This window comes from Anopheles moucheti, chromosome 3 (assembly GCF_943734755.1).
Source record: "Anopheles moucheti chromosome 3, idAnoMoucSN_F20_07, whole genome shotgun sequence".
In the NCBI taxonomy this organism is placed as follows: Eukaryota; Metazoa; Arthropoda; class Insecta; order Diptera; family Culicidae; genus Anopheles; species Anopheles moucheti.
In genome coordinates, this window is record NC_069141.1 from 53,259,615 (window position 1) to 53,283,605 (window position 23,991).

Below are 23,991 nucleotides of genomic sequence, written 5' to 3' on the forward strand. Positions count from 1 at the left end.
AATTGCCAACCTATTCCTTTGCACTTTACACTTACCGTTCCGGCTCTTGCTCTTCGATTTCCAAGTTTTTCCGACCATCCTGGAAGCTTTTCACGTCCATTTTGTTGCAACCACCCAGCTGCAGGTAATGTATGTACCTATAGACGTTGAGGTTAAACTTCAACAAACTGGATACGTTAGCTGGAATTGAATCGGCCCACCAAAGCAAACTCCAAATAACTTACAACGGTAAACATCCGTTTACCGACGAACTGCCATAAAATACTCCCCTCAGCGTTGCTTCTCTACGCTGTGTTTCACCTTTCCACGGTGACTGTCGTAAACTAACTAAAAATAAACCCGGTTTCCCCCGGTGTAGCTTTTCCATCAAACTCTGCAACGTAGACAACCGTGCAAGGAACTGCCTTGCTTCGACATGCCACATATGTGATGAACCGAATGCTACCACACTTCGCAAGGTGCGCAACAACAAGAAACGGTGTGTTACAGGCATAACAAAATAAAGACATAATTTGTTTCGACTGCTTCTGCACGTCGCGAGCGCTTTGTGAATGTAAACCATCGCACATTCTTTTAAGTTCATTATGCCGTACTTTGACAATTCGATTACCATGTAATTTCTTAATCCGATAGTATAAATCCTCTCTCCATTAGGTAAAACATTCCCTTTCCAAACCGGTAACGCTTTCACAAAAACACTAAAACCCTGAGCCCGAAATCGAAATAGCAATCCACCAACCACCAGCTTCAGCGCCCCCGGGTCCAATCCACTTGCGAAAGTTTTGCAAGAAAATCCATTCGATATTAAAAACCATAAAAGTTACCACAATCTCAATGGTAAACAGTGATCCTCTGTGCGTCTTTTGTGCCGCTTCTTTTCCCTTTGCGCGTCAAACCGCACCTCTCCGGGCATTCACGCCTTTTGCTTTATTCATAATCAGTTCCCTACCCGTAAGGAATTCAACGACCCGAAAAAAAATGAACAGGCTGTTCCCATACGCTGTTTTCGGTGCGCTGGAAAAGGATACGGATGGACGTTTGAAGAAGCAAGGGAAAAAAATCCTTTCCTAGGAATACCTTTTCCCTACACGCAAGTAACGCTGCACGGTACGTATGAAAAACAAACATCCGTAACAATGGGAGAAAAAGAAGCACACGCGAACAAACAAACATCGTAGTGCGCACCGTCAAGAATTGAGTCCTTGTCGGCATAAAGGATTAAATGTGTATCCCATCGCGTAACAACGGCACATCCTGCCGGCACTCAATCCTTCCTATCTACCTGTATGTACCGTTCTGCTCTTGCTCGGTAGGGGTTTCTTCTTCATGCATAAATATTCTTACTTCCACTCATATTCATCCGGCAGCAGAATCATGCATGATGGTGCGATAGATGCGTTCTTCCCGATTGTACGATGGAGACGCCTGGTGTTTGGTGACATTAAAAGGAGACGCCTGGTGGCTTATAATTGTACCGCGCTTGACGTTTGAGTACGCACTACAGACCCAAATATCTATTCCATCCCTTTCAACTCTTCATCACAATGCAACAGAATAAAAGATAACAGCTTGGAAAAAAAACGCAACCGAACGTTCAAACCGAAAAATAAATGACCCTTCAACGCAGCACAAGGTATCGCAAGAGAATGTGTAGCTTTTTTAAAAGAAATTACTGCACGACCGAGCACAGCCATGAAAGCGAATCGAAACACTGTAACACGACAAACAGCACCATTGTGTCCTCCGTATAGCAGCACCGCTCTCGTGAAGAGCCCTTTACAGGGCTACACAAAGAGACAAGAGCGTCATTCATGAACGACTCGCTACACACCTTCTGCTGTGCCATCGTTTGCTACATTGCTAGCCAGCGGTGTTCTGCACATCGACGTCGTGTATACGCGTCTGCCCCGCATAGGTATACAATTCTTTCGAACTAAAGAATCTCCCACCAACTAACAGTCCAAGCAGCGGCCTGAATGCCATCAGAAAAAAAAATCCAAAAAGCACACAAACGAAGCCCCCGCAACAACAACATCAACAAAAAAAAACACATTTCTAAATTTGCATCTTTATAAGCTTGTCATAACAGTGCAATTTTTGTGTGAGGATCACTTGCCCTGCCCTTTCGCCAAACGGGGAAAGGTCACCGCCATCTGGCCGCACAACAAAAAAAAAAACAACCATTCCAAAAGGGCGGTCAATGTCAGTGACTCCATAAATCCTTCGGGTCAGACCATTTCACGCCATTGCATTCCAACAATGCGGTGTGTGATTTGTTTTCCCTGGAGGATTTCTTTCCTTCTCGACTGTTCGGATGCTATGGGATTGCTTCTGAGAAACCATAGCCACGGAAACAGCACCAGCAGAGGGTCAGCAAAGTTTGTTCCTGTAATCCAAATCGAAAACGGACTGTGAGAACAATGGATCAAATTTAGGGCGACCCAAGTCACAATCTGCAAACCGCACTCTGTTTGAAGAAATACGTTTGATTGGATTGTGGAGCTGGTTGTTTCAGCTAGAAGTATTTCATAACAATGATCATGAACTCATGATTCACTAGCCTAAATACTTGTTTCTTTCGCTCTATTTATCAAATTTAAACCGTAAAGTGAAGTTGCCGTGTAATGTGTTCTGTATGAGACTGTATTTTCATGTGTATTGAGTTAATTCTTGCTAAATGCAGTTAATTTTATGCTAATTTGCTAATATGTCATCCTCCGCATAATATTCACAGCTAGGGCTCATTCAATTATTACGTAACGCTAATAGGAGAGGGGAGGTTAGTACCATCGTTACGATTTGTTACATAGGAGGGAGGGGGGGTTTAACTTTTTTTTACGTAACATGCAATAAAATTATACTTAGTTTCCTGCTTCATAGTGTATGTATGAAAAATTAACTTATTTAAAGGATTTTTAAATAAGCCAGAGCTATATATGTTATATATACTCCCAGCTTTGTTCAACTGAAAATTATTCACTAAATCTATTTTACCAAAAAATTTAGTTCTACTTTCACCATTTTTTTAGAATCCTTTAATCTGTGTTTTTATAAAAAAAGTTAGTTAGTGAGTAAAAAAGTGAATTGATAATGAGAACTCACCGAAGACAACTACGCAAAAGAAAGGTTGCTGGAAAAATAAGGAACAGTACTGATAAAACATTTACGTACGAATTCTTATACTTAATCGATTACATCGAATTACCAAGTTAATATGTAATGTAAAGTCCCAAACGAGCTTCTTAAGCTTTTTTCCGTGGACATTTAGCGAATGAATAATGGTCCTATGTTTGGAGGTGATTGAGGACTTGAATACGAAGCGCCTTCCGGTAATTGATATCTTTATGCAGAACCAATCCTGTCTTGGTTTAGTTAACTTGGAACATGCCAATGATACCAATTCTATTGAGGAAAGATACGGACAGCCATTGTTAATTGTTAACAAATATTGTTATAGAAATATCGTATGCAAAATCTGAGCTGTATAGATTGAAAAATATTCTAAAAAAACTTCAAATTATTAGTAACGATTAAGCAATTCATCATGGCGTGAGTAGTAAATTTATTAGGCAGTTTGTTTGTTTCGTTTTCCATTTGTCGAAATACGTTGGAATTACTTAGATAACTTAAGAAAATTTCATATATTTTTAAACGAAGGAGGGGGGGGGTCAACGAAAAGTTACGTAATTAATGAAGGGGGGTAGTGTCAGGTGTTACGTTTTGTTACAATAGGGGGTCGTAAATAGACCATTTTTGCGTTACGTAATAATTGATTGAACCCCTAATATAAACGGACCTCATCACTTGACTTAAAAATTAACCTAAGGAATACAATCACATACGGTAGATAGTTGTCCTGGTTAGAATATACGTCGAAAGGTTTCGCTATATGCTCGTCTTGTTTGCTCAGTTCTAAGGAGTCTTTAATTTCGAAACTTTCTAGGTGGCACATAGATCTTCATAATGGTTAATAGTTCAAGCGAGTCTATCTCTCCAGCAAGCAGTTTGCGCATGAACTAACGTTGAGCATTTTCATGTCTACTAGGGAGGGATAACAACCAACAACGAGTGTGATATGTCAGACGAGAATCTATGTTACGGCCAAGAAATGAATCGTAAAACAAGATCCTAATTCTATCACTTCATGATGATTGCTCCAGATCGAATAACAACAAAACTTACTTAGCGCAATGTTGATGCCTCGTCTCGCCCTTTTCATTAGATATAAATCCTACGCATATTGTCATATTGTGGGAAACAATACTTTTCATTACATTATCCAAACAGAACCTGGACCATTTTACAAATACTGGCTGTTCGATCCCGATTAATCAGACGTTTGGGCAAGCGTCTGACGTGTGAAAGTTAATTGGGTCATGAGCGAACGTGACATTGGAAGTGTCCAGTGAGATCCTCAAAAGCACATGGAAATAAAAATGAGATCCTCATTTTAGGTTAGAAAGGAGCCTAACTTTGTGGCTCAAAGAGCTCTCTTTGTTCTTACACCTCTTGGTCTTCAGACAAGACAAGAAAGCCCATTTTTGAACCCCATTTGTGAATCCCAACGGCTCTTATCAGAGCCAAGAATATTTTGAAAGATATAAATTTCGACAAACTCCAAAAAACACAACTGAGGACAACCCCCGGACGGAACACTGGCAATACTTAAAGAATAGTTCAATTAAGAAACATCACCGCGAATTCAATAACTTTTGTAGAAGATCTACATCGACGTACGATTCAATTGTGGCATGATAAAAGCTATACAGTCACATCACGATGACCTACATCTTCCCATCCAATTCCCATTCTTCACGCAAACTGCCGAAACCATTTTCTGTACTTCCCACTTATCACTGTATGAGCAGAACGCATCGACAGACCGAAACAGTCAATATCTATTACTCACTTTCGGCGTATCCTGTACGCAGTACGTCCTAGAAAAAAAAGGACACAATCGACAATCGAAACAGGAGATATGCTGAGACCGGTGGTACCGACTACCGTCAAACCCATATCATGACTGTTTTCCGAAAATGTTGACAACTCTACACCACTAATGCCAAAGTTCTTTTCCGCCCTTTTAACCAAATTCTATGCTCCACCGACAGCACGTCGGATTGCTGCCAAAAAACCATAAATCACGACCATTTCCCCTAGTGATCCGTCCCGCCCGTGACGTGTCGAGGTGGGCAAGCTTAAATTTGTGATGCCATCTTACCAGAAAACTTATTTCATCGTGCCCAGAATGTCTTACACCCTCGTGTCATGTACTGCAAAATTTCACCCTCGCTCTTTCTCGCTCTGCTCCAGGTTGCAAAGAAAGGTAGAAAATTGATCTTCCCCATTGCGCGGTGTGTTCGGGACAGCTTCGAACCATTGCAAAACAATTCCAAACGCTTGAATCACAACTTTCGAACCCATTGAAGCGTGAATCGACTTCATTGCTTGTTTTGCTCATCACTGGACTGTTTTTTCCCCGCTTCTTTATATAAAAAGCTCCTTGTTTCTACTGGCGAAGCAACTGCCAGCGACCCTAATGGGTGAGCAGGATAGATAAGAATTGCTCCCCGGAAAGCAGTACGTTAACGTCGACAGACGGATCTGCCTGCCATTACCATGCTCGTGCCCGGGTAATTTAAGTATGACGGGGAACCACCGGCGCAACGACCGTTCCAGTGCGAACGGGGGCAAAACATCAAACCGCCGAGGAGAAATAAAAATACCCCATCCTTTATGATCACGGCCCTTCCCCAGCCGGTCTCCTCGTCCACGCAGTAACAACTTAATGAGCAACGAAAACAAACTGAACCTTACCGGAGGTTTGGTGCGGTACGAGAAGTTGTCTGCAATGGAATACATATTAATATTCCTCCCAGGGTGAGTACTCAGCAAACATCCTTCATGGTACCCAAAGACTGAGAAGCACACACCAGTGGGCTGAAATTGTACGGATTCTCGAAACCATTGCGTGCCTGGTCGTTTCGATCCCAGACTACCTCTTTTCCCGGCACAAAAAAGATAGGATGACCGGTGAGGATAACCTAGAAAAGATTCATTCCCGGGAAAGTATACCAAAAAGGCGAGCGAAAGTATAGGCTTTAACCTGGAAAAGGGACTCATTGTTGGTAGCACTGCTAAATTCGAGCTAAACATGCACCAAACTAGATGGAACTGGGGCTAACTCGGCTGAGGTCATTTATTTCAAATGTTCTCTACCCAGATAAATCCTTAAAAGAACTCAGGGCGATCAATGTAAGCTGCGCTAGCGTTAATATAAGGTTTCTCTCCAGAAGAATTTAATTGAATTCTACTCACTTCGTATCCAAAAATTTACTAATTTTGTTCAATTGTTTTAATATTTCATCATTAATACCAAACAATTATTTTAAATTACCATCAATAGCTAAGCGAACATTTCAACAAGTAACAAGCAATAAAATATTCAATTTATTGATTTCGTTGCACTTTAAGGCAAGCAACCGCACACCAAAATCCACCTGTCTTTTAACGTGCAAAAGCCCAGACAAATTTATTTTGTTTCGGCACTCTGTCTCCCTCTGTCTGCCTATTCACTTCCTCTGTCACTCCCTTTTTCCATCGGAGCCCAAACGTTTGGAAAAGCTCCCCGAATATGACGCTCTTCCCGCAGGGCACATTTATGTACCATCCTGTTCCGACTAACCCGGACTTTATCGAGCCTGGTGGCGGTAAAGGTGTAACTATGGCACGGCAACCGTGGCTCTAATTGAAACAAATGGCTAGTGCAAAGCCCCCGGCACAACTGACGGCACCCGGCAGTACCGGTACAGGCAATGAAACATTGTCACTAAAAGGACAACGAGTCGCAAAGCGAGCAGACGAGCTAGACGACAAATGCACGGAAAAGCGTTTTCCCTATTCAACGTAAATAATATATTAATAGACTTTAATTTTTCTCCCATCACTATAAATACTAATTAATTTGAGAATAATTCCATTAGATTAACTGTGGAGCCAGTTTTTGCATCCGAAAAGGTTTGGTTTGCTGCGGCCGCTGCTTTTGGGGCCCGGTTGCTAGAACACAGCAAAGCGTACTCCCTTTCACCCCTCTATCACCTGCTCTACGTCCGGTACGAAAATTCACCCCTACCGGAAGCACGTTCCAGCCATCAACGAGGACTTTCAGACCTTTTCCCGTCGCTTCGGTTTAAAGCCTCACAGCCTGCAGCGCCCACACCGACTGCCGACTGCTGCCAGCGCGACGACTAAAACCTGAAAAGCACATACTCGAAAAGAAATTAAGGAGCGGTTACATGGAAGCATCTTGCAGCCTTTCTCCCTCCTTTACCACAACTCACGTCGGAACGATTTTTATGGCGCGTTTCCCTTTTCGTTTGCGCTCCGGTTCGGGTTTTTTTTTTATTTTATTCTTCCGCCTTATCATTTCACGGAACCTCCACGGGTTCGGTGCCGGGGTTTGACGGGGCGATGAAAAACCCTAACCGCATCCGATAAAATACTAATAAAAAACAATCTTTTCACTCATACTTCGCACGCAGCGTAGCACGATGGGAAATAAATTATTACCTGTGCGCTGACGTGCGGAAGTGACGAGACGGAGTGGATTTCTGTTATCGGCTTTGCATGCAAAGCAATGCTGCCTGCAAGCAGTGTTTTTCGTCTTTTTCATTATGTTGGTAATTTTACAGCATTGTCCCTGTTCTTTATTTCATCATCTGGAAAGTTGTTCTGGATTCGTTATCTCTTACCGTTCGGAAGCAATTTACACGCACGGTTCAGAAGTTGTGTTGCATAGTAACCATGCGTTACATGTTGAATTACTCTTTACCATCCGGGGATCTCTTTGGTACATGATCTTTGTATTAATTTTGCATTCACGGACTAAAATATAATATAATTGCAAGGACTAAAATACAACAAATATCAAAAATATATATTTATCGCGGTAAAAACTATTTTTTAACTGATTCAAATAATAACAAAATAAAATAACAACTTTAAGATTTTAAGTAAAATTTTATTCACGCGATAGGACTGAGCAATAATCCCATACGATCCGTTCCACTTTATAAAGGACTGACTATATGGCTACGTTGTAAAATTATTCGATACGGCTTGGTCTTTCCAACGAAACAAAAACTAAACTTAAACAATGTGCAACCCAAAACACATTCACACATCTGAAATATGTTCTCCTACCCATCGTAAACTGCTGCATATTTACAGATAAAGCACATTTTTTGTATTTCACTTCAACCGTACAGCGGACTTATACCCTTTTTTTTACTCCCACAAATATCAACTTCGCGCCATGCTAAAGTACGCACACTGCTCAGGCGTACGCGCGCAATGTAAATGCCTACCAATAATTTACGCCTCCCCAAACGAGTGTTTTTGTCTTGCACATTTCTTTGTCCTTTAACTACATCTAACCACAAATCTGTGCTTCCGTGCAAGCAAAAGCATAATGCTCGAACACTCCGTCACCGTAACGGCGCTCGATTAAGGATGGTAAAAGAAAAATGTTTCGCAGACTTCCCTGTGCTCGACGGTAACGCGGGTTGCGTGACGTAAAACGAGAGAAGCGCGGATTAGAAGAGTGTCCTCCCGGCAGTGAATGTCACGCGATCGACGAAAGGGGAAGCAAAAATATGAAATTCCATTAAATTTAGATTATGACATCACTTAATATTTCCAGATAATGATATTTTACGATACACCATTAATGACTCGACGCGTTTTGCTTCTACTATTTTATTCTATCCTTCGCATTGGTGTTGCTGCCCTTTCTTTGCAGCACGACGAACGATAGGCTGCCGGATGCAAGTGCCGCTCGAAAGATATTCAACCCACTGGGAAGCACTTCCGTGGCCCAGGAAGCACTTCCCTTTACATGACCCAGCTCCGTACATACGAACGTGCCCACGCGAAGTGGGCTCACATCATTCCGAACAACTTCCGTCTTCCGGTTTCGATTGCGGCGACGAAGACCCGGCTACCCGGAACATATTGACTTTTATTAACGCTGTCACTGGCAGACGGCAGAGACTCTACGTCAAGTGACACCTCCGGGAGCAGGCCAAAGCTTAATAATCGCTCCCGATCGGTTTTCACATCGGCATGCGTCGTTTGACACTTTCATGCACGGTGCCACGGTCCGCCCGTGTGCCGTTTCTTTTATCAGCAAACGACCCGTAAAGAAGTTCTTACATCATCCAATGCTTGATGGTGGTGTTTGTTGAGGGTTATGCGCTGGATCCGAGGGTTTGGAAAATGAGATTTTCTTCTTTCTGCTCTCGAGATATCTATCATTGCTTTTTATTCGTCACCTTCCATAGGTGTAAGATAAAATCGGGAACGCTCTTTAGCATCCTGACCTGTCGGAGCGCATGTTGATGAGGGTCCTCAGGAAGTGACCGACACTCCCATCTTCATGAGGCAAGTATCTAACGACTACAGTACTTTGTCATCTTTAAAGTCGCAATCGTAGCTTTGATTAAAAACTACTTCACAAGAGAATTCGTTAGAAATATTCTGCACTGAATAGAATGTTTAATCGATTTTCCTAGCCTCATGTACCGTCGAATAGCCTCTGGATATCGATTAAACTTGGGCACCAAGATACGACTCAAAGCCGCTTGTGATTCAATGGCAAAATAAATGAGGCTATCAATCAGTTTTGCACACTTCTGAATGGTTTGTTCGGATTTGCTTACATCAACCCATAATTAACCCATGAAGTTCACGTTTTACTCATTAATAAGCAATATTCATGCTTGATGAAAAGAAGAGCCAGTGCACTAGAACTTGAAATTTATTCATGTTTCACAGTTAATCTCTGGTATATATTTTTTCGTAGGGACACTACACGATACCCAATACTTGCATTACGTGTTCTTTGAACTAACCTTTGAATTTTTCTTTATTATGATTTTCCTCCTAATTATTGAACCGTCTATCAAATTAAATCGGAAATCCATATAGACAAACAATGACGGAAAATCCCGGATAAAATTATTTTGATCACTGGGAAAAATGAGAGGAAGCTGGAAGTTAATAAACATCATGAAGCATAAGCGCATGAATAACAAAAGATCACAAACTTCAATCCATCCATATTATTCTTTGGATAAAATAATAATAAACTGCTTGTGTTAATTAACCGTTTTGTATTACGTCACATAATCTCAACACATCTCGACTGCATAATCTTAATATGTATTGAAATGTGTCCTACAAAGAGAGTACTGCAACCTCGTAATCCATGAATGACCAGAAAAGATAATGGAAGGAGAGAAACAGAAATAGATAGAGAGAGTAAGAGATAAGGAGAAAAAAGGTTAATAAGTGACGCGCGGCGTCACGAAGGACAGGATTCGCAAACTGACGATCAAAGCGGAAGAAACTGTATACCAATTATCATTTAATTGCAATCATTATTTTATTAAATCAATATTTCTAACAAATTTTTCCCTACATAAATAAATAAATGTATAAATAAACAAATATATAAATAAATAAATTAGGTAATACATAAATACATAAGTAAGTAAATTTATTAATTAATTACTTAATTAATAAACAAATAAATAAATAAATAACTGTAGCTTATCGCCAGAGTTGTCAAAAGTCCAAGACCTCAAGGATTTATGGAACGAAAGAGAAACCAAAACTTAAGTGCCTTTTCACCCCTCAGTATGTTAAGAAGCGAATGTCAGCAGGATGATGTTTCGAACAATGAGGTCATGACCATTTTATAACTCAGTAGGAAACCCTAAAGTTAAAGAAGAATAGATACCATCGCACATAAATACTGCAAAGCCTCTAGATAATCTCCATTACCTCCTCCAATCACGTATGTCTAATACTCAACGTGTTACATTGAAGCTAACCAAAAGCTATCATAAAATTTAATATGTTTGATCAATCAGTATTGAAATGATTGTCTTTAGCACCGGTGTGTCTATTCCTACCTGTTGGCATAGCTCACATCATATCGATCCAATTATTCAACATTATTAACCCAAAGCTGCAAGAAAAAAACGCCATACCTTCAGCACCATCCATTGTTACCATCCTCATTAAGCATCCACACTGTACTATTTTAACAGCAAGAAGATATTCTTCTCTGTTTACAACAGTTCAAACACGTTTCATGCATTAAACAAACGAACCGCCCCCAGGTCAGGACCTGCAGGTTACGCGCAGTCCATTCTGCGTCAAATTAGTGCCCGAAAATTTATTGTTCCGTGTTTCCCTGCCATCCAATCACCCGGTCTGAATCGCACGCACACCAACGGATCGTCGGTTGGGAAAAGCACATCGAACGGTGTACCGATCCGTTTGTGAGTGCGATAATGACGCTGGCGAATAGTGCGATCCGGTCCTGAATGAATAACATCCTGCACGCGTCCAAGTTTCGCTTCCCGCAAAACAACAATGGACAAAGGTGCTTTGGCACCGTAAAAACACACTCATATACACATTTCCTCGGTTCGTACCCGGAAGACAAAGAAAAGCTTCGATAATTACGATTGACACTTCATAAAGTATTCAACGGTATGGCACGCTTTTTTTCTCCCAACGTTGTGGAGTTGTGTGGCGCGGAGTTACGGTAGCCTCGAAAGGTCCTGCAGCGGTTCCGGTGGTTCGATGAAGGGCTTTGATATTGTATCCGAAGCACTCGATGCGAGGGTCGGGCGTAGGAAATTCCTCTGCTTGAAGCATCCTTTCGGCAGGATCGGCATTGGGACAATGGTACTTGCACCCACAAGAATGTGTCCTTGTGATGTCCTGTGAGCCTTTCACCCACTGCAGACATTTCGGTCCTTACTTTGCTCCACTAGGAATGGCCGTGAAACAACCGAATGAGTGCCATAGACTCAGCGATTTAATGCACGTCCAATTAGATAAGCACGTTCCGGGTGAGGCTCATTTACCGTGCCGAACGGGTACAATTTACACGGATTGCACACTTCCAGCGTTCGAAGACCAATTTCCGCAAATGAGCGCTCGTCACGATCGTACATCGGGAATGGCCTGTCCTTCCGCCTTTTTAACGTATCGTATCATTTTTCTTCCCACACCACACGTTTGTGCATTGATTATGCGGCTGTAACAAACATCCAGCGTCGATGGGCCAACGATGCAGTGATACGCCGGCACCGGCTAGAAGTACCGAACAGAACCATTTCGACATGCCTCACACCCGCAAAGCGCTCACCCATCAGCCGAACAAACATTCTCGACTCGTTCTTTCCATTCGCGTCACGTCTGGATCGATTGGTGTTGAGGTGGAGTAACGGCGCGTCCTCCTTCGCTGCTGTTTCGTGCCTGTGCCCGGGGGTCGCACACGTGTGAACGCTTGGCAAATGGCAGCTGCAGCTTCCTGCGATCCAGCCGAGTAACCGGTTGCGATTGTGTTTGAAATCAAATTAAATTGCTCTTTCTGCTATCGGCCGGTTGGGACCATCCATGCCGTGGCGTTCCGTTCGCAAACGGACAAAAAAAAGCACGATTTTTTCCTCTCGACGAACTTTGTAAGCTACGCTAGCAAAGATGCCCCAAAGTCAGCGCAGATGCTCATCTCATCGAGCCAGAGGTGGCCTACCATACGCAACGGTATCAACCGGATCCGACAGAAACGAAATCAAAAACCGTTTGACGTACACCCTACACCGGAACAACACTCACCACCGTTGCAGTGACATTTGGTGCTGAATCATGAAAAAATAGGTGTGGAAGTGAGGTTAGGTTTTTTTACTTCCATTAACCATGACTACCAACGAACGTACCTCCCGGAAGGTACGTCTTCTTACCAGATGGTTCTAGCGGGGAGATAGTTGCGATGTAACGAATATAGCACCGACCAAACGACAAGCTTGCTCAGTGGCATGCACGGGAAAATGGTAAATAGACTAAGTGCTGATTGCTGACATTTTACATTTTCGAACCAATCTCAGCACCCATTGTAGGCAGGTGTTGAGCGTGCTACATTTATTCTTGATTCTCAGGTGGTCTAGGTTAATCGGAAGTGGTGCATGAAACCCAGACAAACTACCAGAATAACAAAAGCAACCGGTAATCAAATAAACACTAGAAAAAAGTAATGTAAGTATAAAGAGCAAGAACTCTTCTACAATCCATTCTTTATATATATAATTTGAACAAATCGTACCAATATCTCCAAGAATCCAAGATTTACCTTCAGGTATACAAAATTCAGAAAGGGATTTCTAGTGAAAAAAATATAGTGAGCTTAAAATTATCCAAACATACCGGAAAATGAAAGAATATAACTCGTAGTTAGTAGTGTTAACTACGTAGAAAGTATAACAAAATAGTGCTTTTAACACTTCGATGATCTAAAAAGGAGATTGATATAAAGTAAACATACAAAACATCATAAACAGCATAATGTTGCGTTAACACGTTATTCTAGGACGCAATATATCATAATTGCAATATCTGCAAACGATTAACATAAAACTATTGGAGTTCAATCAATTTAAAAATAGTATGCAAGAACTTGTCACTGTCTTGTTGTTCTTCAAAGAGTATCTAATAAAAACCCCTGATATATGCTAGCAATTCTGCATGAAGTTACTTGTTTTTGAAAAATCTTGTTCGAATGCTAAATTTTTACTTTTTCGGATCAAGTAAAGTTTGTAGAATTCTTATGTCTAAACATTTATTTTATGTTTTATATTGATAAGTTCATCAAATAATACAACATAAATATTACCCTAAAACATCAAATTTGAAAACTTTAATTATTTATTTTTTTTCAAACGTTAGAACGGCCAGGCCGTATACCTTTAAACATTTAATAACATTTAATAACCGTATAATACTTTAAACATTTTATAAAAATCTATCACAATTAACTTCAAACTCCCATAAAGCTAACGTAAACATAACAATGTTTCTTATAAAAAATACTTCACGAACTATACAAGCACACGACCAAACAACGCTCACTTCCGTACCACACTGATCCACTAGATATCCGAGTACAATAACTACCATCAGCACTTAAGTTTGCCGTTTGCTGAAGATATTAGCCTGCACAAACCTTCCCCGGGCCTTGCCCGACCACCACCTGCACTCAGCATGTGTCGTGGCACCGTATCCGACGCAATGGCATATGTTAATCCAATGTCATTGTATCCACTTTCGAGAGCAGCTTCGAGTGTTGCAAGCACTGCTGCAGCGGGCTATCGCCACTATCGCTCTGCTGCGGTGATCTTGTGCAAACGTACCGTGGTGGTCAGGGCCAGTAACCACAACAACCACGAACGGTACGGTGAGCTGCACTGTCGGGCGATCTGCCGCACCGAAAGCTCGCCGCGAAGTTGGTGCCGGCCCCGTGAAGTTTGTTATCATCGTTGGAGCAATTCAACAAACGTAATACAGCATCACTACGCTCCTTCATTACGGCGGCTGATAGCAAACAGTGCACTGCTCAACAACCTTCCGAGCGCCTCGGCAAACTGGAGGAACCGGGATGAACTCGATAGCAAAACTGCACATTAAGCGCAACTCGTTATCCCAGGACAAGTAAACCCAACCAAACGGTTCGCTGTGCTCCCGGTGCCCCCAGCAGGGTCTGGTAGGATGTGCGCACAAGAAACGGGAAATTTATCGACAAATCAACTTGCATACATAATCGATAAATGGTATGCAGTGGCGTGTCTCCCCGTAACGTTGATAGAAACTGTTAACGAACTTTTCGGCTGACAACCATGAATATCATCACTGACGGATTATCTACACCACACCACGCATGCACATCGTACCTACATCGATCAGCGAGTCGACAAGCATCTTTCGATATGATAATGCCAACCCGTTCTCTTTGCGTACTGCCAACCCGTATTGTACTGTGTGTAACGATCCTTTTCTAAAAATAAATAATCCCACCCCGCCCCGGTCTGCATATTCTGTATCCATTATTCTTTACCGGTGTAAATTATGCAACTCTTTCCCGTTCCCTAGGTTAAAGGCCGATAAATCACACAATAAAAAGAGGGATACACACAGCCAACGCACACCGTGACGTGAGCGTGTTGCAGGCACAAAATGTACCACCCACCCATTTGAATGTGATTATGTTTGCAATACCGTGGAATTATTTGTTTTTATTTCTCGAGTGAAAGATAAACGCAACGTCAACGCAACAGCAATCCCATCAATATGTTAACTATTTCCGTGACTGGGTGGGCAATGAATTTTAAATAAAATTACTGTACATTGTTCTACTTTATTTGCTGTCACTGATTTGTGTCGCGGGTCTGTAGTGCATCATCCGATATGTATTATTACGTTTCTGATAAAAAAATAAAACTAAAGAGGTGGACATAAAAAAACTGTTAATGTCGATAATATGTTTATAATAAAAAATATAGAAAAAAGTTTACTAGAATTGCAATCGGATCATTGATTCGACACTCCAATGTTCTGATGCATTCCTACTCCATTCGTTGCTGAATGCTGGGAATTGTAGATCTAAAATCACTGCTCTCACATAAGCAAGCTATTTTCATCGCTAAGATTCTCCTCAACAATATTGATGCCCCATCCTTACTATCTATGCTTAGCCTATATGTTCCTTGTCGTCGTCTCCGTTCCCGTCTTCCTTTATTCATTCCAGCGCGCCTTACCTCTTACGGCCAAAATGATCCTTTTCTGCGAGCTATCTAAATCTAAATCTCTAAATCTTTTAACTGCGTTTTTTATCATTTCGATTATAACATCTCGGTAATTGCCGGTATTTTTGCCGTCTAATTAATGACTCCTTGTAATCCGCTAAGTTTAGTTTGTTTCCTCATCCTCCTCCTCTGACGCGTTATTAGATTTAAGATTAGACTATAAGATTCCTTTTGTTAAGCCTTATGGGCGGACAAATTATTTTCCGTAAAATAATAAATAATAAACAAATAAGTGCCGTCTGTAAAGTACTGGAACTTATCATACATGGGACATTATTAGACGCATCCGCAAGCTATATTAATGCCGAACTACGAGGATTCAGTTTGTTGTGGATGAGATGTTGTTTCTGAATGTACAAGCTGCATGGATCAGGGCCTGCAAGTAGATTGCATTTACACGGATTGCAAGGCAGCCTCAGACAATAGCTCCGCGCATACCTCTTCGACCGCCCGTATCAGGTGAAGGTTTTGAATGTGATATCGAAGACTCAAACAGCTTCGTGTGTTTGGAGCTATTTGAGCGAAATAAATCCGAGTTTTTGAGTCAGTATGTAATCCTGTATGAGTCTTGGCTCTTCCACTTCACTCCAAAGTCTAATAGACAGTCATCTGAGTGGACTGGACGCGATGATCCTGCTCCAAAGCGGGGGAAAACGCAACAATCAGCTGGCAAGTTTGTGGAGTCAGTTTTTTCTGGGATTCGCAAAGAATAATCTTCATCGACTATCCTGAGAAAGGAAAAACCACTAACAGCGACTTCTATATCAAGTTATTGGAGAATTTGAAAGACGAAATCGCAAAAAAATGGCCACATTTGAAAAATAAAAAGTTTTGTTTCATTCAGACAACGCAGCGTGCCACAAATCAGTGAAAACAATGGCCACCCACCGTATTTCCCAGATCTGACTCTCAGCGACTATTTCCTTTTCCCAGATTTCAGAAGCATGCACACTGGGAAGAAATTTTCGTCGGATGAAGAGGTGATCGCCGAAACTGAGGTCTTTTTTGAGACAACGTACTACTAGCAAAATGGTATCAAAAATTGAGAAACCGATAAAATCGTTACATTACCCTTGAAGGAATGTGTGTTGAATTAAAAAAAAAAATTTGCAAATTATTAATAATTTATTTTGCTTCATTTTTTTTTTGTTTTACTATCATAGGCCAAACAGTTATCAGCCCACCTGTTACTTCCTGATAATCGCTACATGATGTACGCTGACGATAGTAAAATGTTTAGGCGCGTAAAGACCCGTAAAGACTGCGTAAGCTTGCAAAATGAGGTGAAAAATGTGGTCTCTATGCGTTGATAAATGTTATGTTGTGTCCTACGCACATACGACGAAACCGCTTAAGTACATGGATTTTTAAAACAAGACCTGTATCGGTAGAGCCGAAAGTGTGCGTGATCTCGGAATGCTATTAGATTCGAAACTAGATTTTTGGCTACAATACGAGTATGTAATAGGACGAGCATTGTCAAGGGATTTTGACGACCCACTGCGCTTAAAATCTTTGTTCTGTGGTACTAGAGTACGGCTCAAAAGCGTCCATGCGTTCTACGCCTGGATCAGTAGAATCGAGGCTGTTCAAAAAAGCCTACTAGATATGCCATTTGTCGGTTTCATTGACATGGCAGAAACAACCTGCCACCTTATCCCGCACGCTGTGAACTTCTGGGTCTAGAGATTTTAGGAACTGGACGAAGAAATGTCTGATGATAAGACAGTGTAACAAGTTTCAAACTATTTTAACTACAACCTTTAAAAATAGACTTTTCAGAATTTAAGAAAGTTTTTAAGTCTATAAGTTGTTTGTCTATACGGTGGAAGGGTAAAATAAACGATTAAATTGATGTAATTAAAAAAAATGATAAACTATAAAAAATTAGAAATACTAAAACTAAGCCCTCCAATTGACTGGTTAGTTCAAAACTTTTAATAACAAATTACGTCCAATGAACGAAACGATTGAATTATTTCCGACCGATTGTATCAACAGCAACCAATAATCGAGAACCAAACCAACCGACCATCCGTCCGTTGATAAATAATCCTTAACCACTGTAATGAGCTCGTAAATATAATTTCAAATTACATTTTAGCCAATAACACTGCTCCCACACCAATAATGGGCGACTAATATTTGTGTGGCTTTCAGCACCGCACCAACCGAAAGCAAGTGTGCTTTGCTGGCCACAACGATACCGTATCACTACCAGCGCTCTAAAGCTATTGCAAGCCTCACCGGTACACCTGCCACAATATTGCTGCTATCCAGAGCGATCGTTGAGGTGATACATATTTGCTTCATGAAGTGGAGAGTTTAATTATGTCCAAATTTTCGAATCATCATTCTGACACGCGCGGCTACACATTATTGACCCATGCTATTGGAGGGTACAAAATCGAACCACTCAATGATTTTGGAGGTGTATGGTGGCTGAAATGAAGCATTAATTTACGGCCCGACCTGCCGGAATCACACCCGTTTAGCGCTACTTCTGTGAGTTCAAACCTTTAATTGATGACAGTTGGTCGAAAGCCTATGAAACGTCTTTATGGTCGTAGTATTGTGTCCAACAATGAGTGCTTTAAGTCGTAGGGATAATATTCCGATCATCGTCAGTAATATTCCATCAGTAAATTTTGTAAAGAATTGAGATTCACTTCCATATACAGGCAGTCCCCGAGATACGCGGTTCCACTTATACGCAGATTCGGAGATATGCGGTTTTTGGAAATTTTACAGCTGAGCTAGTTTATAGCTCAAAATTTAAGCAAAATGGTGAAAAATTGGTAGAAAATATCTTTTATGTCACATAAAACATTTCTTTCTTACTTATTTTAATGTAATCTTTCTAAAAATCGTCTGCTACGCTGCATAAATAAAATGCAGAGAAGGAAGTCGACTCTGTGACTTTGATGTATAAACGATATTGCTCCAGGATTCGACTTACGCGGAAATTCGAGTTTCGCGGATTTTTCCCGGGTTATAGCGGTCCGCTATAATAGCGTATCTCGGGAACTACCTGTATTTATATATTTTTGGATAAGTAATTTGATAACATTCCAATTAGTTGTATCAGAACCCTTTGCTTTATTCAGCTATGTAATCCAACAGAAATTCAGTTTGTTACTCATGCTACGAATAAAATGCTGGCATCACCTTACAATTAAGAGCCTCTTCTAATCTATTGATGTTATGAGCTTTAGATTGAGAAATTTTATTTTTGTTTCACCTGCAGCGTACTATTAATTGTATAATTATTATAATCACTATCTACACAATAGCATTTGTTTGCCGTCAGTCAACAATTAGCACACGGTGAAGCATCCACCCGTGCTTTCATATTTTATCGTTCAATGTTGTAGCCAGTGCCATACACCTTTTCTACACTGCAGCACACGCGTTCTGCGCGTACAGCAATCGGAATCCTCGATTCGCCACGTCCGGTGTTTCGTTGCCGTTGGTCACCGTGTACACGACGAAAGGTCGTGCGCTTGCTGTGGAAGAAGAGGGAACTGAAACGCTCAACGTTTGGATGCGACGAATTATGGCACCGACATCAACACTTACTCGTTACGCCTGGAAAACCAAGACCGCAGAATCGATCCGAGGTTAAACCGGAGGGATTCGGTATGACAACGAAATCCGTCGTACAGGCTGCTCCGGTCATGCTCAACATGGCCATACCCAGCAGGGCCGGATCGACGGCAATTGCATCACCGGACAGCGTAAAAGCGTACCGATCGTTTGAAGGCTAGAAAAAAAGCCCATAAACCAATATTCCAAATGAGCTCCTAAGGAAGACATTTCTTTCCCGTCAAGAAATCGGAATTCTTACCAGCGAGTACGTAATGGAGCATCGAGCCGCTGCAGGACGTATGCAAATACCGTAGTTCGTATTGGCTAGCTGTCGACTGCCTCGTGCACTGACCGTATTCAGCGCTGGATTTTCTCCGAGCCCATAGTTAAGGCTGCTGATCTCACCGCTCTCGTCCGTGTAATACTGTAAACATCCAACCGGCGCCCGTTCTGCGCTGGCACACGCTATCTGTGACAATTCTATGTTCCACAGGCGGTTGAACGATATGTCCCCGTTGGTGGCGATACGCAGCGAAATGGGACCACTTCCGACAAAGTTCACGTACAGATGTTGGCCCGTGTTTTCACCGCAGATCGGTACGACCGAGGGACTTGCACCGACGATCGTCAAACGATCGGTATTGCAGGACCCATCACCGGTCGGTTGTTCGAGCGTCAGTGAACGGAAGTCGATGCGAAGCTGACAGATCCCACTGGAAGGTGTGATTGTGAATGAACAGCTGAAATTGACGAGGGGCACGAGTTAAACACACATTCTCGATAGTATTCAGCAAGCTTCTTACGTTCCACCGCCGTTGTATGGTCCCGGGAAACCCGAGTTCGTAAAGTATGTGCTATTAAGGTTGGTAGAACCCCCGCAGGTTTTCGTATCTGTTTCCAAAGAAATAAAAACCCACATCATCAAACGATGGTCCACAATCACAACATTCCCCCCCAATGGGGCCACATTTTCGTACTCACACACACAGCATACGGCCTGGTTGGTACGGGTGCTGCACGAACCGGACGACAAACCGCCATTGTCTTTGCACTCGCCCGCAATCAAACAGGTACCGGATAGGCCCGAGGGTGATGTGCACGGAACGTTCGCAATACGGCCAATCGTGTAGAAGGGAAAAACTGCATGCAACCGAAGAAAAGAAAAAAAAACAAACAAATATACAGCCACAACCACAAACCAAAGAATTAGTCAATTTTTCCACTGGTCAAATGGTTCTCGCCACATGTGGTGTTTCGTTATGCACCAACTATCGGAACTTTTGTGCATTTCTATTCCATGAAATATTTCAACCCTTATCTGCAACACCGTAAAACAACTTCGTCCCACCGGACGGCAATGATAAAGTGGGTTGTTTCAATGAAGCGGACATTGCATTCTAGGTTGATGGGCAAATAGAACGAATAAATAATAACAAGCAAAATATACGTTTTAGTTTTATGATGTTTAGTACGGTAGAGTGAACTATTACGGCACGTGCTTCGCCGTGACAGGTCGGTAAAAAAATCTCAACATTACTGATCTCATGTATGCCAGTTATGTTATGAAACGAGTTAGTTTTAATTAAGTTAATAAATAAATGCTTAAAGGTTTGACTGTTTTTCGTCCATTTGTTTTTGATTCACAAATACCAGGAAACGATAGGAATTGGCAGAACTATAGTTCAAAAATATTAATATTATTAATTCGTTATTTTTATAAAACAAAGAATAATTTTGAAATAAAGGCTAACCAAACTATTCGTAGACTATGACCGCATACACAAACCAAAAGAGCAATTTCTCTCACAGCAGTAAAAAGAAAGAAAGAACAGAGTAAATCCTAGAATGCGAACAAAACCGATCATGTGCCATTCATTAATTAGTGCAGCTCGAACATAATTTCACCATCCTGCAGTTCATGTGAATTGATTCCCGTTCCTCTGACCTATTCGACACGTAAACATTTTCCACTTCAAGCATGACTCGTACCGTACTCGTAAATCTCACACCTAACCGATAAAATAAAAAGTAGTACACCATGTTTCTATCGCTGTCGCCAATTTTCCCCATTTTCGCTACACACACATTATTTTTGCCATTTTTTTTTGACACCGATTTGTGTCACAGCGCGACCACTTTTCATCACCAGCGTCAGTAACTCACATCTTCCACTACGCTGCGCCGTGTGCGATACTTCCAGCTCATTTTCGCCTTTGATTAACGTTGCATTCGGTAGCTGATGTGTGTAGCAGCTGCAGCCGTGCAGTACACTAAAACATAAAAGCACTGACCACCAATCCATTGCACAGCGAGATTACTAAAGTGTTTTAAGCAGTTTTTAGTAGCAAACGAATCAAATTTGTGCGACAGCTTCCGCTGTTACCGGAACGTAACCACCTTTGCCGATCCAGAACGATCGCAAGACTACGGCGACATATTGTTGCACGGACCTTGTCTAGCCTATCGTTCCGCTCTGGAAAAAGGTGATAATTCCCATTCCCGGTGCGTGTGAAACGTGTGTACGTTCAGGTCAGTTGCTTCTGGGCATCACTTGCGAACGCAGCAACTCTGTCGGTTCTTTTTTCCAGTTATGAAGATGTTCGGATTGTTGAATGCACGGGCAGTTTCAATGCTTCGGTGGAAAGGGACGCCGGTAGAACACGGCAACGCATGACTGGGTGTGATGCTGACTGCTTAAACTTTCTTTTTTCACGCGTCCGAACAGAGAGTGAAAACGCGCCGGGAGGTGTCTTGGTATTTGCACGATCGATTAGCTAAACTGCGACGATGCTCTTGCTGCGGCTACTGGACCACATCGAATGTGTGCCACCTAACCTAGATTTGCCAGGGTTCATGATCTACAGCACCGCATACGTCATAAAGGCGACTCAATGACGTTCAATTGCATCTGGCACGGGTGTAGGTTGTTTTGGAGTTTCAGCTCAGAAGGAATTGTATCATGCAGTTAATTCTCATTGCGCGATCTGTTACACTGGGCTTTGAAACCGTACATTTCTGCCAAAGGTACGAAAGAAAAGAAAAGAATAATGCAAAGAGAATAATGTTTCAATATTGAACAGAATATGTTTCAAAATTTTAATTTTCACTTTAATTATAATATGATTTCTCTTTGAATTTAACGATTTTTTCTATTATCTTGCATCTCAAATACTAAAAGTTACATTAAGTTACAAAATTGAAATAGAAAAGAACCTTTCAAAAAGTCGATTGTTCAAATCCGGGAAGCTGGGAGTCCACAAAGTTTGGCTCAAGTCAGTTAAATCTTTCCGAAATCCGGGTTTGAACCAGATTTCCGTATGTTCTGGTGCACTGTTCCGTTGTAATACGTAGTGTTCAACTCCGTAGAGGTTTTGAAAGTAGGACTTACACACAAAAACTAAGTGTAAAAGATTGCCGCAATTAGTGATGGGATGGAGCCACATTTGGGGACTGTCTCCCAAATCATCATGGACGATATATTTGGGATGTAACATGTTTATGGCGGATTCAGTAATTCTGAGCTATGTTGCAGTCTGCCAATTTCAAATATTCAAAACACTATGCACATTTCAAAGTAAATATGTGTAGCTAAAACTACCAATTTCCATACAAAATAAATACACGGTAATGATGCATACTTGACGACGATAATGTGCATTTGTACTTATTGAAAAGAGTACAATCATTTCCCGAGTTACGCGACACTCCAATTACGCGAATTGGAGATCCGCGAATCTCACAATTTTGACAGTTCTTGTAATGTTGTATGCAGAATTGAATTTTTTATTTGTCAAATTTCAAATATTCCCCACAATTCGTTATGTTTGAATAGTACAAATAATAATTTTGGTAACAAGTTGCTTTAATTGTCGAAATATATGTAAAAATATCAATTATTAATGTGACTCATAGCGCATAACCGAATTCTGAATACTAAATAAAAACGATATTATAAAGCGAATTCGAGTTACGCGAATTTCTCTGGTACGCATTATTCGTGTAACTCGGAAAAGACTGTACTTTAAAAATTTCAACTGTTCCTTATCTTATATCTCTTACTATCAAATCTCTAATGACAACTTATATATTCCGATCGATGTATTGTTATCTAAGCGTGTAATAATAATAAGAGTATGCATAAAAATATCTCCAATACATTAAAATATTAAACTTTGGCTTCCTAATAAACTCTTTCTAAAGGTTCGTTCTTCATTCTTTTGAATTATCAGAAGAGAGAATCTTCATAGAGAACACACATCGTTGCCACAAGGAAGCCTGCTCCAGCAGGAACCACCATAGTAAGGAAACTGTCCGATTCGCCGAAGCGTCTACGAACTAACAACTCCCCAAGCCTCAGAAACCTTTGTCGAATGGCCCGTTAGTATATTTACGTCAGCGATAGGCCACCTGGGTACATTTTTCTTAGCAGCTAACAAAACCCTCACGGCGCCGCGCGATGATCATTGGTTAAATGTCAGGCGTTCGAGATGATCACGGAATCCACCCAGCCAGTCACCAGAGGCAACCACCTTGCTACTTCAGCCAACTCCCCTCGTGATCGGCAAAGTATGGTCCGCGTACAGACTAAAGGATGAAGGTGGCTGCTCCTCCATGCTTCCTCATAGTCACCCTTCGCGCACTCTACCTCATGAGTCTGTTGCTGCAGTGGCTGTTTTTCCCACGAGGCGCA

At 41.5% G+C, this 23,991-nt stretch overlaps 1 protein-coding gene across 1 annotated transcript; it reads right to left on the reverse strand.

The window, feature by feature from the left end:
- Window positions 1–19,106: 19,106 nt before the first annotated feature.
- Window positions 19,107–21,603, reverse strand: LOC128304607 (uncharacterized). The gene is made up of 6 exons (XM_053041813.1): window positions 21,465–21,603; window positions 20,283–20,441; window positions 20,105–20,192; window positions 19,561–20,041; window positions 19,293–19,476; window positions 19,107–19,219 (listed from the first exon to the last, which is right to left on the reverse strand). Exons 1-6 carry the CDS (start codon window positions 21,601–21,603, stop codon window positions 19,107–19,109), a joined length of 1,164 nt encoding a protein of 387 aa, XP_052897773.1.
- Between the last annotated feature and the right edge of the window lie 2,388 nt (window positions 21,604–23,991).